This window comes from Pseudoliparis swirei, unplaced genomic scaffold (genome assembly GCF_029220125.1).
Source record: "Pseudoliparis swirei isolate HS2019 ecotype Mariana Trench unplaced genomic scaffold, NWPU_hadal_v1 hadal_27, whole genome shotgun sequence".
Lineage (NCBI taxonomy): Eukaryota > Metazoa > Chordata > Actinopteri > Perciformes > Liparidae > Pseudoliparis > Pseudoliparis swirei.
Window position 1 is genome coordinate 42,501 of NW_026613263.1, and position 16,376 is coordinate 58,876.

General features: G+C 47.4%; 1 protein-coding gene across 1 annotated transcript in view; it reads right to left on the reverse strand.

Moving 5' to 3' along the window:
* Nucleotides 1-5,462, reverse strand: part of LOC130191145 (chloride anion exchanger-like) — a 22,552-nt gene extending 17,090 nt beyond the window's left edge. The window contains exons 1-2 of the mRNA XM_056410812.1: nucleotides 5,332-5,462; nucleotides 4,574-4,713 (exon numbers count right to left, since the gene is read on the reverse strand). Coding sequence (XP_056266787.1) covers nucleotides 4,574-4,713; nucleotides 5,332-5,462 — 271 coding nt within the window. The remainder of the gene's footprint in view (nucleotides 1-4,573; nucleotides 4,714-5,331) is intronic.
* Nucleotides 5,463-16,376: the final 10,914 nt, after the last annotated feature.

Sequence of the window (16,376 nt, forward strand, 5' to 3'; positions counted from 1 at the left end):
CCAGTTGATTTGTAATGAATCCAGAATGCATGACATTTTTGTTTTTTTAATTGCATTACAGAAAATAAAGAACTTTATCACAATATTCTAATTTTCTGAGACAGTCCTGTATATATATAAATACATATATATCCATAAATATACTACATTTTACTAATACTCAAGGCTACATGATAAAACAGTTCTGATAAGGAGACTTTTGATCTTTGAGTGACATCTTGGTCCAAGGTGACGACTGTCGCTGCTGATTCTGTCAGAAACAAATCGGCGTCGTGTTCTTAACCAGCCGTAACTCATGCAGTTCCCCCCGGTTCACACGGCGTGCGTTCACCACCAGGGCGGCGCTGGAGGACGCCCCCCCTCTGAGGTCATGCAGTGGGAACGAGGCCCTCTGATAAAGAGACCTTTATCTGCTCCGCGAGCAACCGAGCGTTCTCATTGGCCGCTGACGTCTGTCAGAAGCAGTGGCGGTGCGTCCATAGAGGGCGCTAGGGCGCCGCCCCTCTTAAAATGTTGAGATGGGAGAAAAAAAGAAGAAGAAAAAAATATAATATATCCTGTCAAAAAACATTTTATACCAAATCATTTAAATAGTAAATATACCGTGTTGACGCGCCTGTCAACAACCACTTAAGTTAAATGTGACAAATAATATATCGCCACTCATCCTCACGGAGAGAAGCCCCGCCCCTTTTTCGGGACACCGGCCCAACGGGTGTGTGCGGCAGCGAGCAAACATTTCACGGTCGTTTCGGCAAGGACGGCTTCTCATTGGAGGATGAAACGTGACTGGACTATTCGGCCAATCAGAGACCGGTATCGTTCCCTCAGCCAGAGAGCTCCACGGAGCTACGGGAGCAGGTAGCTAACGGAGCTGTTAGCTGGAGCTCAGTGAGTAATGCTGTTTAGTTTCCCCTGTCTGTTGTTCCAAAGGGACTGAAACTCTCTGGACTACAACGGGGGGAGGGGCCTAAAGAGCTGCAGACAAGTGTGAAGCACGAATGTTAACGCAGCATCTAGCTAACAGCATGGAGCTAACTAGCTAACAGCATGAAGCTAACTAGCTAACAGCATTAAGCTAACGAGCTAACAGCATGGAGCTAACTAGCTAACAGCATGAAGCTAACTAGCTAACAGCATGAAGCTAACGAGCTAACAGCATGGAGCTAACTAGCTAACAGCATGAAGCTAACGAGCTAACAGCATGGAGCTAATTAGCTAACAGCATGAAGCTAACGAGCTAACAGCATGGAGCTAACCAGGGTTTTTCCTGCATAGAGAACATTTGGGCGCGTGCCTACGCTGTTTTCCCGAGCGCCTAAGGCCTTAGGGTGACGGGTGGTCAGATTTCACCCTGTTCTAATGGGAGGGGAAACACTGGAGTTGATAAGCGTGTCTTCTTGTCTGATCAATACGCAACGGTGAGGTGCGCGACTTGACCGAGCGGCCAGCTGCCGATCATTCACTCAACAGCCCGACGTGCATGAACAGATGGAGGACTCAAAATGACTTAAGTATAAATAAATAAATAAATAAATGCATGAATAAATATAGGAATAAATAAATAAATGCTTAAATAAATGCTTAAATAAATGTATAAATAAATATAGGAATTAATAAATATAAGTTATAAATCAACAGGACATCATTAAATAAATATATCTCTACATTTCTGTATTTCTTCATTTATTTATTTCTAGATTTATGTGTCCACGCGTATTTCTTCATTTATTCATGTGTGACATTTACGTGTCCGTATATTCAAATGAGCTGGGGCGGTCCGAACCTCTGTCTCAAGCATGATTGGTCACAGGAGTGTGCTGCACCTGATGTGTTGTGCTCTACTACTTCTGCCTGGCACATGACGCTGATGTTGACTCGCTCAGCTCACCGTTAGCAGAAGTTAGCCGAGACAGCTTTTTGACTTCAGCCGTTTATCAATTCCAAGAACACTGAGAACAGACTCGTGTTTTCTTGGAGTCTGGTCTTGGGAGTCTGGTCTTGGGAGTCCGGACTCTCGAGGACGCAGGACAGTCTTTCTGGTCTTGTGACGTCACCACATCAACTGTTCTTGCTCATGAATTTACTCCAATTATTCACTGTAAAATACTTTACAGTGGAGTAGAATGTGTTGCGGTGTTCACTGTTGTTTGGCGTAGGCTACGAATAAACGGTAATAACTATACAACGTCTCGTAGCTTTCCTGACCCAGGGTCGCTACAATATGAAGCTATGAATCTTAACCCTCAGTCAAATTGACGTAACGTTATCTTTTAATAAATAATAAACTCTTTGTGCTCTTTAGATCCTCCAAAACCTAATTATATCTCATGTTTAGCCGCTACGGAGACGTCAGAGCCAGCAGAGCATTTCAAAAAGTCCTGCCGAGATCAGGCTTCTCTCGGCGGCCGCACAGCGCTGGCGCCCTGGAGCTCACTGGTCCCAAGAGCAGGACCTCAAATCTCCGTCGCATATCCTTATTAGGCTGAATCTCGATAAACCGACCACAGATTTGATGCTTAAACTACTAACTTCTCGGCTGAAAACATCCTTAAATTACATTCCGTGACTCAACAACAGTAGTATTTAGAATGTACAGACAAGAATGCATAATAAACGCTGTTCGTCTACAGGTCCTAGTGCTAGGGATCGATTGCTTCTGTCTTGCTCTCCGACTTGACCAATCCTGTTCAACAATGAGGTTCGGACCGCCCCAGCTCATTTGAATATACGGACACGTAAATGTCACACATAAATAAATGAAGAAATACGTGTGGACACATAAATAGAGATATAAATAAATGAAGAAATACAGAAATGTAGAAATACATTTATTTAATGATCGCTGTTGAGTTATAACTTATATTTATTAATTTCTGTATTTATACATTTATTCTTGTATTTATTTATACATTTATTTAAGCATTTATTTATTTATTCTTGTATTTATTCATGCATTTATTTATTTATTTATACTTAAGTAATTTTAAGTCCTCCATAGATGTATAAATGTTGCGCGCACCAACATTTTTTTTGGGAGCACCGAAGACCCATTTTGACCCAGGAAAAACCCTGCTAACTAGCTAACTTGCTAACAGCATGAAGCTAACGAGCTAACAGCATGAAGCTAACTAGCTAACAGCGTGAAGCTCACTAGCTAACACCATGAAGCTAACGAGCTAACAGCATGGAGCTAACTAGCTAACAGCATGAAGCTAACGAGCTAACAGCATGAAGCTAACTAGCTAACAGCATGAAGCTAACGAGCTAACAGCATGACGCTAACCCTGTCTCAGACCGAACTGCATCGAAACACAAGGAAGAAGTTGTGAAACAGACACATTCCCTCAGAATGATGGAGGCTGATTACAGACATGATGACTTTAACCAGAGAGTTATGGAGACGACCTTTAGAGAGAGGAGCTACTTGTCTTTACTGTAGTGAGTCGACTCTGTCAAACAGTTAGAAATGCATTCTGTCATTTCTTGTCTTCAATGTATTGTATTTTATTTTTGTTTGTTGTTCAACGATATTGTTGAGTGTTTGTGAATTTTATTTTAATGAGCTATTTTTATTTAGCGTTATTTTAAAAAAATCTGTTTCCTGCGGCATTGCTTTCCATCTGTTGCACTTCCTGCTCCTGAGTCCCGTCTTTCCCTCACAATGGTTTCATATTGCTGAGGGTGAGTTGAGTGAAAAACGATGTTGAACTATTTTGGCTATATTCTTTAATAAAAATTAAACCGTTTATGTTACATACAGTAATGGAATGCTAATGCGATCACGGCGTCCAGCTGTCGTGTCATTTAGACCGTCAACATATACGTTTGGTGGCGGTTTCTTTGAGCCACTTTGGCACCGTTTGTTTAGCTACATCCGGTCGCCCCGACGTATATTTTCCTTGTGTAAATTGTGTTGTTTTGCGTGTATAGGAAGTGGAAGTGCAGAGACAGACCAGAAGGCAAATGTGTGTGTTCTGTTGTCTTCTGCAGAATAAATAAGTGCTGGGAAAATCCACCATCTGAGCCGATTTCTTCCATGCCCGTTCCACATCTGTTACATCTGCTCTGAACCTCTTTCATGTGAGGGTGAAACTCTTTTATTTTGTAAACCTCTGAAGCCCCGCCCCCCATGTTCCTTAAAGTTGCTCTGAACCTCTCATGCTAAAGTCACAGTGTGTTTAGTTGTTGTTGGACCGTGTTGAGCACGCTGTGTTCTTGAAATAAAGCTTTGTTTTTTACAATATTCTACTCAAAACCTCTTTTCTTCTCATTGTTGAGTGATATTTAAACCACGTCGCCAAACTGCGTCCCCCCCCCCAAAAAATTCACCAGCCGCCACTGGTCAGAAGTAACTTCAGAAACACGTCTCCCGTCTCTTCCAACGCCAACGCTCAGCGCTCTGAGGCTCTGAGGCCCTGAGACTCTGAGGCTCTGAGACTCTGAGGCTCTGAGGCCCTGAGACTCTGAGGCTCTGAGACTCTGAGGCCCTGAGACTCTGAGGCTCTGAGGCCCTGAGGCTCTGAGACTCTGAGGCGCTGAGGCTCCGCCTCCGGCTGTGGCGGCCGCTCACCTTGCAGCACCGCCACTAGGCCGGTGCTCACGCCGGACACCAGGTCGCTGAGCAGCCACTCCTTGAGCCGGTACATCTTCATCCAGCCGACGACCGGCAGGAGGGAGAGGCACGCCGCCTTGGCTCGCTTGGCGTCGCATCTGTGCAGCGGCAGAAAGACGTTAGCTAGCGGACTCACGGGCTCCACCGCGCAGGTGTGTCCACCTGGGGAAGACGGGGACGCTCTGCATTACAGAGGACTGCGTGTTCTCCAAGCCGCTCCTAGAGTCTGTCCGGCTGAGCGTGTCTCCATGTCTCAGAGGGAGACCTGGAGTCCTCTATAGAGGACTCACATGGGAGTCCAGGTGATGAGTTTCACAAACAGAAGCAACACGTCTCTCGTCTCGTTGGCTGATCTCACATCGTCCATCGTAGTTTCAACTCAAATTTAAACCGTTGAAATTGAGCCAAACGTTAAAGTAAATGTTTTAATGCTGTGAGAAGAACAAGAACAAGAAGAACAAAAAGAACAAAAAGAACAAGAAGAAGAAGAACAAGAACAAGAAGAACAAGAAGAAGAACAAGAACAAGAAGAACAAAAAGAACAAGAAGAAGAACAAGAAGAACAAGAACAAAAAGAACAAGAAGAACAAGAAGAAGAACAGGATGATTTAACCCTCTACCTCCTCCCACTCGCCCTTTCTTCCCCTTCATCTCTACCTCCATGAAGACGAGGCCTCTGGTTAAACTGAGCAGCCATTGGTCAGGAAGCCCCTTACGTGAAGTACTGCTTGACGTGGTCCAGCATGGTCTTGCGGGGCCTGTAGACCTTCTCGTGGTCCTGGGCGAAGGACTCCTCCGAGTACAGCGGCCTGGCCACCACGTACTGCTGAGCTCCCCGTCGGTTCATCTCTGCTGCCGCCGGAGCGCTGCTGCTTCCTCTCTACGTGGCCCTGGAACCAATAATCACATCATGGGGAGGAGGAGCGAGCACCTTTGAACATCACTCACCAGACCAGGTCCACGGAGGACTACAAAGGGCCAGGCGGCCCGGCTGGAGCCAGGGCACACCAGCCAGCCCGGGTCCTGTCCGTCCTGTGGGAGGGGGTAGGGGGGTAGAGGTGTAGAGGTGTAGAGGGGAAGAGGTGTAGAGGTGTAGGGGTAGTGGTGTAGAGGGCTAGAGGGTAGTGGTGTCGAGGGCTAGAGGGTAGTGGTGTAGAGGGTAGTGGTGTAGAGGTGTAGTGGTGTAGAGGGTAGTGGTGTAGTGGTGTAGAGGGTAGTGGTGTAGAGGTGTAGTGGTGTAGAGGGTAGTGGTGTAGAGGTGTAGAGGGTAGTGGTGTAGAGGTGTAGTGGTGTAGTGGTGTAGAGGGTAGTGGTGTAGAGGTGTAGTGGTGTAGAGGGTAGTGGTGTAGAGGGTAGTGGTGTAGAGGTGTAGAGGGTAGTGGTGTAGAGGTGTAGTGGTGTAGAGGGTAGTGGTGTAGAGGGTAGAGGTGTAGTGGTGTAGTGGTGTAGAGGTGTAGAGGTCTAGAGGTGTAGAGATGTAGAGGTGTAGTGGTCTCGAGGTGTAGTGGTCTAGAGGTGTAGAGGTCTAGAGGTCTAGAGGTGTAGTGGTGTAGAGGTCTAGAGGTGTAGTGGTGTAGAGGTCTAGAGGTGTAGAGGTCTAGAGGTGTAGAGGTGTAGTGGGGTAGAGGTGTAGAGGTCTAGAGGTGTAGAGATGTAGAGGTGTAGTGGTGTAGAGGTCTAGAGGTGTAGAGGTCTAGAGGTGTCGAGGTGTAGTGGTGTAGAGGTCTAGAGGTGTAGTGGGGTAGTGGTGTAGAGGGTAGTGGTGTAGAGGTGTAGAGGTCTTTGGGTCTGGAAACAAGACCACCGGCCCCTGAAGCCCCTCTGGATCCCGGCTCCTCGTGTGGACCCTCTGGTCTAGAGAGCCCCCCCCCCGTCACAGAGCGATCCCACGTACCTGTGGGGACTGATCCGTCTCTGGTCCTCGGTTCCTCCTCCTGCTGCTCCTGAGATCCACTGAGACCTGCGACCTGGTTCCATAAATGCCACCTGGCTTATCACGGCTGTAATTATTAACGTGAGGATGATGAGTCCCCGTTAGCTTATCGCACCATTGTCCCCGTTAGCTTATCGCACCATTGTTTCACTGATACCTGCAACCTGCAACTTCAGGAAGACCTCCCGCCCCGAAGAGGAAGATGTTGTTCTGATGGGCAGGATAGGAGGAGGAGGAGGAGGAGGAGGAGGAGGAGGAGGAGGAGGAGGAGGAGGAGGAGGAGAGGAGGAGGGAGAGGAGGACAGGAGGAGAGGAGGAGGAGGAGAGGAGGAGGATGAGGAGAAGAAGTAGGAGGAGAGGAGGAGGAGGAGGGAGAGGAGGACAGGAGGAGAGGAGGAGGAGGAGAGGAGGAGGAGGAGGAGAGGAGGACAGGAGGAGAGGAGGAGGAGGAGAGGAGGAGGAGGAGGAGAGGATGACAGGAGGAGAGGAGGAGGAGAGGAGGAGGAGGAGGAGGAGGAGGAGGAGGAGGAGGAGGAGGAGGAGGAGGAGGAGAGGAGGAGGAGGAGCAGGAGAGGAGGAGGAGGAGAGTAGGAGAGTAGGAGGAGGAGGAGGAGGAGGAGGAGGAGGAGGAGGGGAGGAGAGGAGGAGGAGGAGGAGAGGAGGAGGAGCAGGAGAGGAGGAGGAGGAGGAGGAGGAGAGGAGGAGGAGAGGAGGAGGAGGAGGAGGACAGGAGGAGAGGTTCGGGTGAGGCCCGGTGAGGCTCCGGTGAGGCCCAGTGAGGCCCAGTGAGGCCCAGTGAGGCCCAATGAGGCCCAGTGAGGCTGAGTGAGGCCCAGTGAGGCCCAGTGAGGCCCAGTGAGGCCCAATGAGGCCCAGTGAGGCCCAGTGTGGCTGAGTGAGGCCCCGGTAAGGCCCCGGTAAGGCTCCGGTGAGGCCCCGGTGAGGCCCCGGTGAGGCCCGGTGAGGCCCGGCTCTCACAGTGAAGCGGTGTGGGCTTTGATCAGCTGGTGTCGGCGAGCCTTCCTTTGATGGCGCCGCTCGCTGATGGATGACTCGATATCTGAGGGAAGCTGCGATCAGCTGTTGATTACACTCAAGGTCAAACTGTTTCCACTGGGCACAGCTCCTGTTTCCATTGGCTGAGAGAGGAATGCTCCTGCAAGAGCAGCCGGTTCTCACAGGCCTGAGGAAACAACTCCACTGCTGCATTTTTGATCCTCAAATTTGCACCATATTGCTTTTTTGGATCAGACAGCAGAGAATGACACAAAGAATCCAACAACTGGCAACTAATGCACACACCGTGTCCTGGAGCTCAGGCTGTGAAGCCACTGCAACACTGTAGTGTCACAACACTGAGAGCTGCTGCTGGGAGGAAGACGAGGAGGACTTCAGGAGACAGCCGCAAAGCTTAAAGGGACACTACTCCATACAGTTTATTTATCACAATACACAAATAAGAAATTCCCCTCAGAGGGCTTTACAATCTGTACACATAGACATCCCTGACCTTTGACCTTTGATCTCACATCGGATCAGGATCAACTCCTAAAAAAAGTCAAGAAACCTTCAGGAGAGAACAGAGGAGGATCCTCTAGTCTACAGGATGGATAGAACAATAGATGTCATGTGACCAGATGAACAATAGATGTCATGTGACTAGATGAACAATAGATGTCATGTGACCAGGTGAACAATAGATGTCATGTGACCAGGTGAACAATAGATGTCATGTGACCAGGTGAACAATAGATGTCATGTGACCAGATGAACAATAGATGTCATGTGACCAGATGAACAATAGATGTCATGTGACCAGATGAACAATAGATGTCATGTGACCAGATGAACAATAGATGTCATGTGACCAGATGAACAATAGATGTCATGTGACCAGATGAACAATAGATGTCATGTGACCAGATGAACAATAGATTTCATGTGACCAGGTGAACAATAGATGTCATGTGACCAGATGAACAATAGATGTCATGTGACCAGATGAACAATAGATGTCATGTGACCAGGTGAACAATAGATGTCATGTGACCAGATGAACAATAGATGTCATGTGACCAGATGAACAAAAGATGTCATGTGACCAGGTGAACAATAGATGTCATGTGACCAGATGAACAATAGATGTCATGTGACCAGGTGAACAATAGATGTCATGTGACCAGATGAACAATAGATGTCATGTGACCAGATGAACAATAGATTTCATGTGACCAGGTGAACAATAGATGTCATGTGACCAGGTGAACAATAGATGTCATGTGACCAGATGAACAATAGATGTCATGTGACCAGGTGAACAATAGATGTCATGTGACCAGATGAACAATAGATGTCATGTGACCAGATGAACAATAGATGTCATGTGACCAGGTGAACAATAGATGTCATGTGACCAGGTGAACAATAGATGTCATGTGACCAGATGAACAATAGATGTCATGTGACCAGGTGAACAATATATGTCATGTGAGGGTCATTTATTGGTTTCAAAGTGTCACAAATGAAGGCTGTTATTGTTGTCTCTTTTTTCCTGTAACTCGTGTTTTCGACAGCGATGAAACAACATGGCCGTTTCTCCCGACCCGTCCCTCTCTGTTGAGTCTCCTCCTGGCCCTCGCTCGGTGTTGATTTCTTTGGGCCAACGTCCTCCAACACTCTGAGTGTCCTGAGAGGAAGTCAGGAGAGCCTCTCAGACTGCTCTCCACGTGATGAACCACCTCTGACCCCGAGGAGGAGGCAGGAGGCTGCTGTCCTCAGTCTGGATGCAGAGTGAACAACCATCTGATTGTCCTGCTGCTGCTGCACCTTTTTGCTTTCCAAACATTTATCAGCACGAGAGCTCCTAAATGAATGGGATGCGTAGAAGATTGACTTCACTCATTATCTTTCAGTGTGAAGCACCATGACAGTCGTACCCATGGGAACTCTTACGTGTTGCACATGCATATCGGACTCAGAGCAGGAAATCACTACTTTAGTATCTTGTTACTTTTTATTATTCCTCTGACTAATGAAAAGGTTAATACATGAATAGCAAAACACATTGTCAAATAAATACACTCATAAATCACAGCTGCTACAGCCTTTTATGGTCTGGTATTACCATTAGCTTGTTCTGATATTACCGTTAGCTTGTTCTGATATTACCATTAGCTTGTTCTGGTATTACCATTAGCTTGATCTGTTAATACGATTAGCTTGTTTTGGTATTACGTTATCTTATTTTGGTATTACCGTTAGCTTGGTCTGGTAATATCATTAGCTGTTATGTGTATTTCCGTTAGCTTGTTTTGGTATTACCGTTACATTGTTTTGGTATTACCGTTAGCTTGTTCTGGTATTACCATTAGCTTGTTGTGGTTTTACCATTAGCTTGTTCTAGTATTACCGTTAGCTTGATCTGCTTATACCATTAGCTTGTTTTGGTATTACCGTTAGTTTGTTTTTGTATTACCGTTAGCTTGGTCTGGTATTACCGTTAGCTTGTTCTAGTATTACCGTTAGCTTGTCCTGGTATTACCGTTATCTTGTTCTGGTTTTACCGTTAGCTTGTTCCAGTATTACCGTTAGCTTGTTCTAGTATTACCGTTAGCTTGTCCTGGTATTACCGTTATCTTGTTCTGGTTTTACCGTTAGCTTGTTCCAGTATTACCGTTAGCTTGTTCTGGTATTACCGTTATCTTATAGTTAGGGCTGAATCAGGTTTGCCCTGGTCCAGCCCCTTGATATGCTGCTATAGGCTTATAGCTGCCGGGGGACGTTTAGGATGCACTGAGTACCTATCTCCTCTTTTTTCTCTCCTTAAGGATGAATTTTCATCTCTCCATCACACGTTACTAACTCTGCTTTCTCCCCGGAGTCCTTTTGACTTCACGTCTCATGGGGTCATCGGACCCTATGAGACGGCATAGATCCTATCTGCTGATGGATCATCGAGGTCTGGGTCGTGGAATTCCTGCTCCTGACTGCGCCACTGTCCTGTTGAGACTCCGCCCACTGTTGAGACTCCGCCCACTCCTCCTCCCCACCGCCATCTGCCTGATGGATCGTGGAGGTCTGGGTCGTGGAATTCCTGCTCCTGACTACGCCACTGTCCTGTTGAGACTCCGCCCACTGTTGAGACTCCGCCCACTCCTCCTCCCCACCGCCATCTGCCTGATGGATCGTGGAGGTCTCCATCGTGGAATATGCCTACTATGAACTATTCATACACTCTGTCACATTCATTGAATGTATTTTAACTCTAAATCTGTCCTTCTGTACACATGACATCTATTGCATCTGTCCATCCTGGAGAGGGATCCTCCTCTGTTGCTCTCCTGCAGGTTTCTTCCCTTTTTTTCCCCCTGAAGGGTTATTTGGGAGTTTTTCCTGGTCCGATGTGAGGTTTTGGGGCAGGGATGTCTATGTGTACAGATTGTAAAGCACTCCCAGACAAATTTGTAATTTGTGAAATTGGGCTATACAAATAAACTGAATTGAATTGAATTGTTCTGGTATTACCGTTAGCTTGTTCTAGTATTACCGTTAGCTTGTCCTGGTATTACCAGTAGCATGTTTTGGCTAATATTAGCACACTTTGATGCTCTCTATTTGACATTAATGAGTAAACTAGTGAGACTTTATGACCCCTTTTCAACTTGTGCAACAATAGCCATTAATTTCACCATTTACAGTTTCCAATATGGTGACGATGTATTTTATGGATAATTCACGACGTCGTTTACTGGATACATTTGTGTTCCGCAGTGTTTACCAATCGAGTCCCGCCTGCTTGCTCTTTCCTGTTGTTATTGATTCCTCTCGGCCGAGTGAACCGTACACTTTGTACCCGGCGTTGGCGCTCGGGAGGAAACGTCACCAGGCATCAGCGTGGTTCACTGAGGGCGGAGCAGTGTTGACTGTCCTCACACTGAGGAGGCAGCTGGAGGCCGCTGGTCAGGACATCAGTCACACACACACACACACACACACACACAGACACACACACAGACACACACACACACTAGGGCTGCAACTAACGATTATTTTGATAATCGATTAATCGGTTGATTATTTTATCGATTAATCGATTAATCGGATAAAAAAACAAAAACACTTTAATTTTCAACCCTTTATTCTAAACAGGGTCCGTACGGTCATGGGAAACCTGGAAAAGTCATGGAATTTTTAAATGGCTATTAGCAGGTCTAGAAAAGTAATTGAACTGTTCTGCACTATTTGTTTCTGTTTGTTCTGTGTTGTAATGTACATTTTGTGTAAGCACAGAGACACTTTACCAAGACAAATTCCTTGTTGTGCAAACTACTTGGCCAATAAAACTGATTCTGATTCTGATTCTGAAAAAAATAAAATCCCAAAATATTTGGAAAAGTAATGCAAATTAGTTTTATTCAAATGTTAATTTACACGGTATATATACGGTATGCTTTGGAATTCTCATTGTTATTTTAAATACTACATCTTCTCACTTTGTCACGTATAGACAGAGTTCTCACAAAATGTTTAATCATAGAAATTTGGTTTAAAGTCATGGAAAGGTCCTGAAGATCCACTGGTCACCATGGTGATGAACCTGTTCACTGGTCAGCATGTGGATGAACCTGTTCACTGGTCAGCATGGTGATGAACCTGTTCACTGGTCAGCATGGTGATGAACCTGTTCACTGGTCAGCATGTGGATGAACCTGTTCACTGGTCACCATGGTGATGAACCTGTTCACTGGTCAGCATGGTGATGAACCTGTTCACTGGTCAGCATGTGGATGAACCTGTTCACTGGTCAGCATGTGGATGAACCTGTTCACTGGTTACCATGGTGATGAACCTGTTCACTGGTCAGCATGTGGATGAACCTGTTCACTGGTCAGCATGGTGATTAACCTGTTCACTGGTCAGCATGGTGATGAACCTGTTCACTGGTCACCATGGTGATGAACCTGTTCACTGGTTACCATGGTGATGAACCTGTTCACTGGTCAGCATGTGGATGAACCTGTTCACTGGTCAGCATGGTGATTAACCTGTTAACTGGTCACCATGGTGATGAACCTGTTCACTGGTCACCATGGTGATGAACCTGTTCACTGGTCTCCATGGTGATGAACCTGTTCACTGGTCAGCATATGGATGAACCTGTTCACTGGTCACCATGGTGATGAACCTGTTCACTGGTCACCATGGTGATGAACCTGTTCACTGGTCAGCATGTGGATGAACCTGTTCACTGGTCACCATGGTGATGAACCTGGTCACAATGGTGATGAACCTGTTCACTGGTCACCATGGTGATGAACCGTCACAGACTGACAGCTTTCCTCTCCTGAGCAGTGGTCCCCATGTGGCCCCGCCCCCTGAACAATATCAGAGAGGCGTTCCGATTTATTATTTTTTTCACCCGCTGCCGTTGAGATTACAGTGAGACGCGGAAAAAATGTGGAGTGGTGCTCTTCACAATAAAACATCTTTGATGGGACGTGTCGCGTCTCGGCCAATCAGCGTTCAGATGTCCACAGCGTTTGGGAAGTTAGGTTAGCTTGAATGTTAGTCCGCTACATCTGCTGCTGTCACGCTGCACGGTGTAGCGATGCTAACAAAGTACTCATACGTTAAACACGATGTGATTTAGCATATTTTTAATATCGATACTCCGTTAAATGTTGTCTGCACGCGCAGCGCTCACAGCGAGTGGGGGCGTGGCTTATCTCCGTTGCCTTTCTCCGTGGAAAAATATGTTCCGCTATCCGCCACGGAATAAATAACCACATTTTCTACGTTCTACTCTTGTGGCAATGCCACACGTCGTGACATGTAGCGCCCTGGTGTCTGGGGTCATGACGTCACCCGGAGGCGCACTTAGCTCCGTGAATGTCTCCGACGACGTGAATGACTTCCGCATCCAGCGCCACGTGAGCAGCAGCAGCCAATTAGATTCATCAACAGAGGAGCAGCTCAGCGCTGATTGGCTCTCACAACGCAGCGTTCCGTCGCTCCCTCCCTCTGGTTTCTCCTGCGCCGCTCTGCGCTCAACTCAACTTTGTTTATACTCCGTGACTTATTGAGCGCCGTAATAATCGCTCGACACAACGAATCGATAATGAAATTCGCTGCCAACTATTTTAATAATCGATTTTTATCGATTTTATCGATTCGTTGTTGCAGCCCTAAATACACACACACACACATACACACATACACACACACACACACATACACACATACACACACACACACACACACATACACACATACACATACACACACACACAAACACACACACATACACACACACACACACACTACAGGGAGTCCTCTGCAGCCTGCCGCTCATGTGGAAGCTTCTAGTGCGTCGGCAGAGACGTGAGCGCCACAACTTATAAGATACTTGGAGGCCTGATCGCCATCGGAAAGTTTTAACTGCTCAATATTGACAGTTTCTCTGCGTCGTCATGTGACACGACTCTGTGAATCATTGTCCTCCAGAGCTGGAAGTGGAGAGTCAAAAATCCGCCGTTATCGGTCCGTTGTCCTGAATCTTTGATTGCATCTGCAATCTTTGTCCACAATCCCCACCGCTGGCTCCGCTCTTTATGACCGTGATGGGTTCAAAGTCTGTGCCATGAAATAAGAACAGTGTCGGGCCTCAGTGGCTGAACGTGTTTAGTGGACGCAGACATTTTATTGGGTAAATATTTAAAGGAAGGTTTCTTTGCGGTTCCCTAAACTCCTCTGGTGGGTCTGGACTGTATATTAAAGTTCCATCTTTCCTATGATAACTGTGAACCTCACTGGACTCTGGAGAGCTGCGTGCTCATGCCGAGTGACCTTCCAGTAACACCTCATCGGGTCACTGTTGACATGCTCGTCTCTTGAAGCTCTCAGTGGGTTTGTGAAAAGGAGCCGATAGAAGTCAGAACGGTGCTCTCCTTTGTTCTGGTGACGCATTCATTGTTTCATGTTGTTCATTCAGGAGAGAACCAGAAGGAACCATGACAGAGCTACAGAACCTAGAGACGCTGCTATAGGCTGAGAGGCTGCTCTCTCCTGAAGGACGCTTAGGAGACACTGAGCTCCTCTCTCCTGAAGGACGCTTAGGAGACACTGAGCTGCTCTCTCCTGAAGGACGCTTAGGAGACACTGAGCTGCTCTCTCCTGAAGGACGCTTAGGAGACACTGAGCTCCTCTCTCCTGAAGGACGCTTAGGAGACACTGAGCTCCTCTCTCCTGAAGGACGCTTAGGAGACACTGAGCTGCTCTCTCCTGAAGGACGCTTAGGAGACACTGAGCTCCTCTCTCCTGAAGGACGCTTAGGAGACACTGAGCTCCTCTCCTGAAGGACGCTTAGAGACACTGAGCCCTCTCTCCTGAAGGACGCTTAGGAGACACTGAGCTCCTCTCTCCTTAAGGACGCTTAGAAGACACTGAGCTCCTCTCTCCTTAAGGATGCTTAGGAGACACTGAGCTCCTCTCTCCTGAAGGACGCTTAGGAGACACTGAGCTCCTCTCTCCTGAAGGACGCTTAGGAGACACTGAGCTCCTCTCTCCTTAAGGACGCTTAGGAGACACTGAGCTCCTCTCTCCTGAAGGACGCTTAGGAGACACTGAGCTCCTCTCTCCTGAAGGACGCTTAGGAGACACTGAGCTCCTCTCTCCTGAAGGATGCTTAGGAGACACTGAGCTCCTCTCTCCTGAAGGACGCTTAGGAGACACTGAGCTCCTCTCTCCTTAAGGACGCTTAGAAGACACTGAGCTCCTCTCTCCTGAAGGACGCTTAGGAGACACTGAGCTCCTCTCTCCTGAAGGACGCTTAGGAGACACTGAGCTCCTCTCTCCTGAAGGACGCTTAGGAGACACTGAGCTCCTCTCTCCTTAAGGACGCTTAGAAGACACTGAGCTCCTCTCTCCTTAAGGATGCTTAGGAGACACTGAGCTCCTCTCTCCTGAAGGACGCTTAGGAGACACTGAGCTCCTCTCTCCTTAAGGACGCTTAGGAGACACTGAGCTCCTCTCTCCTGAAGGACGCTTAGGAGACACTGAGCTCCTCTCTCCTTAAGGACGCTTAGGAGACACTGAGCTCCTCTCTCCTTAAGGACGCTTAGGAGACACTGAGCTCCTCTCTCCTCTCCTCTCTCCTTAAGGACGCTTAGGAGACACTGAGCTCCTCTCTCCTCTCTCCTTAAGGACGCTTAGGATACACTGAGCTCCTCTCTCCTCTCCTCTCTCCTTATGGACGCTTAGGATACACTGAGCTCCTCTCTCCTCTCCTTATGGACGTTTAGGATACACTGAGCTCCTCTCTCCTCTCTCCTTATGGACGCTTAGGATACACTGAGCTCCTCTCTCCTCTCTCCTTATGGACGTTTAGGATACACTGAGCTCCTCTCTCCTTATGGACGCTTAGGAGACACTGAGCTCCTCTCTCCTCTCCTCTCTCCTTATGGACATTTAGGATACACTGAGCTCCTCTCTCCTCTCTCCTTATGGACGCTTAGGATACACTGAGCTCCTCTCCTCTCTCCTTATGGACGCTTAGGATACACTGAGCTCCTCTCTCCTCTCCTCTCTCCTTATGGACGCTTAGGAGACACACAGCTCCTCTCTCCTCTCTCCTTATGGATGTATCTTCATCTCTCCATCACACATTATTAACTCTGCTTCCTATCCTGAGTCCTTGTGACTTCACGTCTCAGAGGGTCCATTGGACCTGCTGGTTCTGATGTCATGGCGCTGCTGAAGCCCCGCCCACTCCTCCTCTCTACCTCCATCTGATGGATCATGGAGGTCTGGATCGTGGTCCATGACTACTAC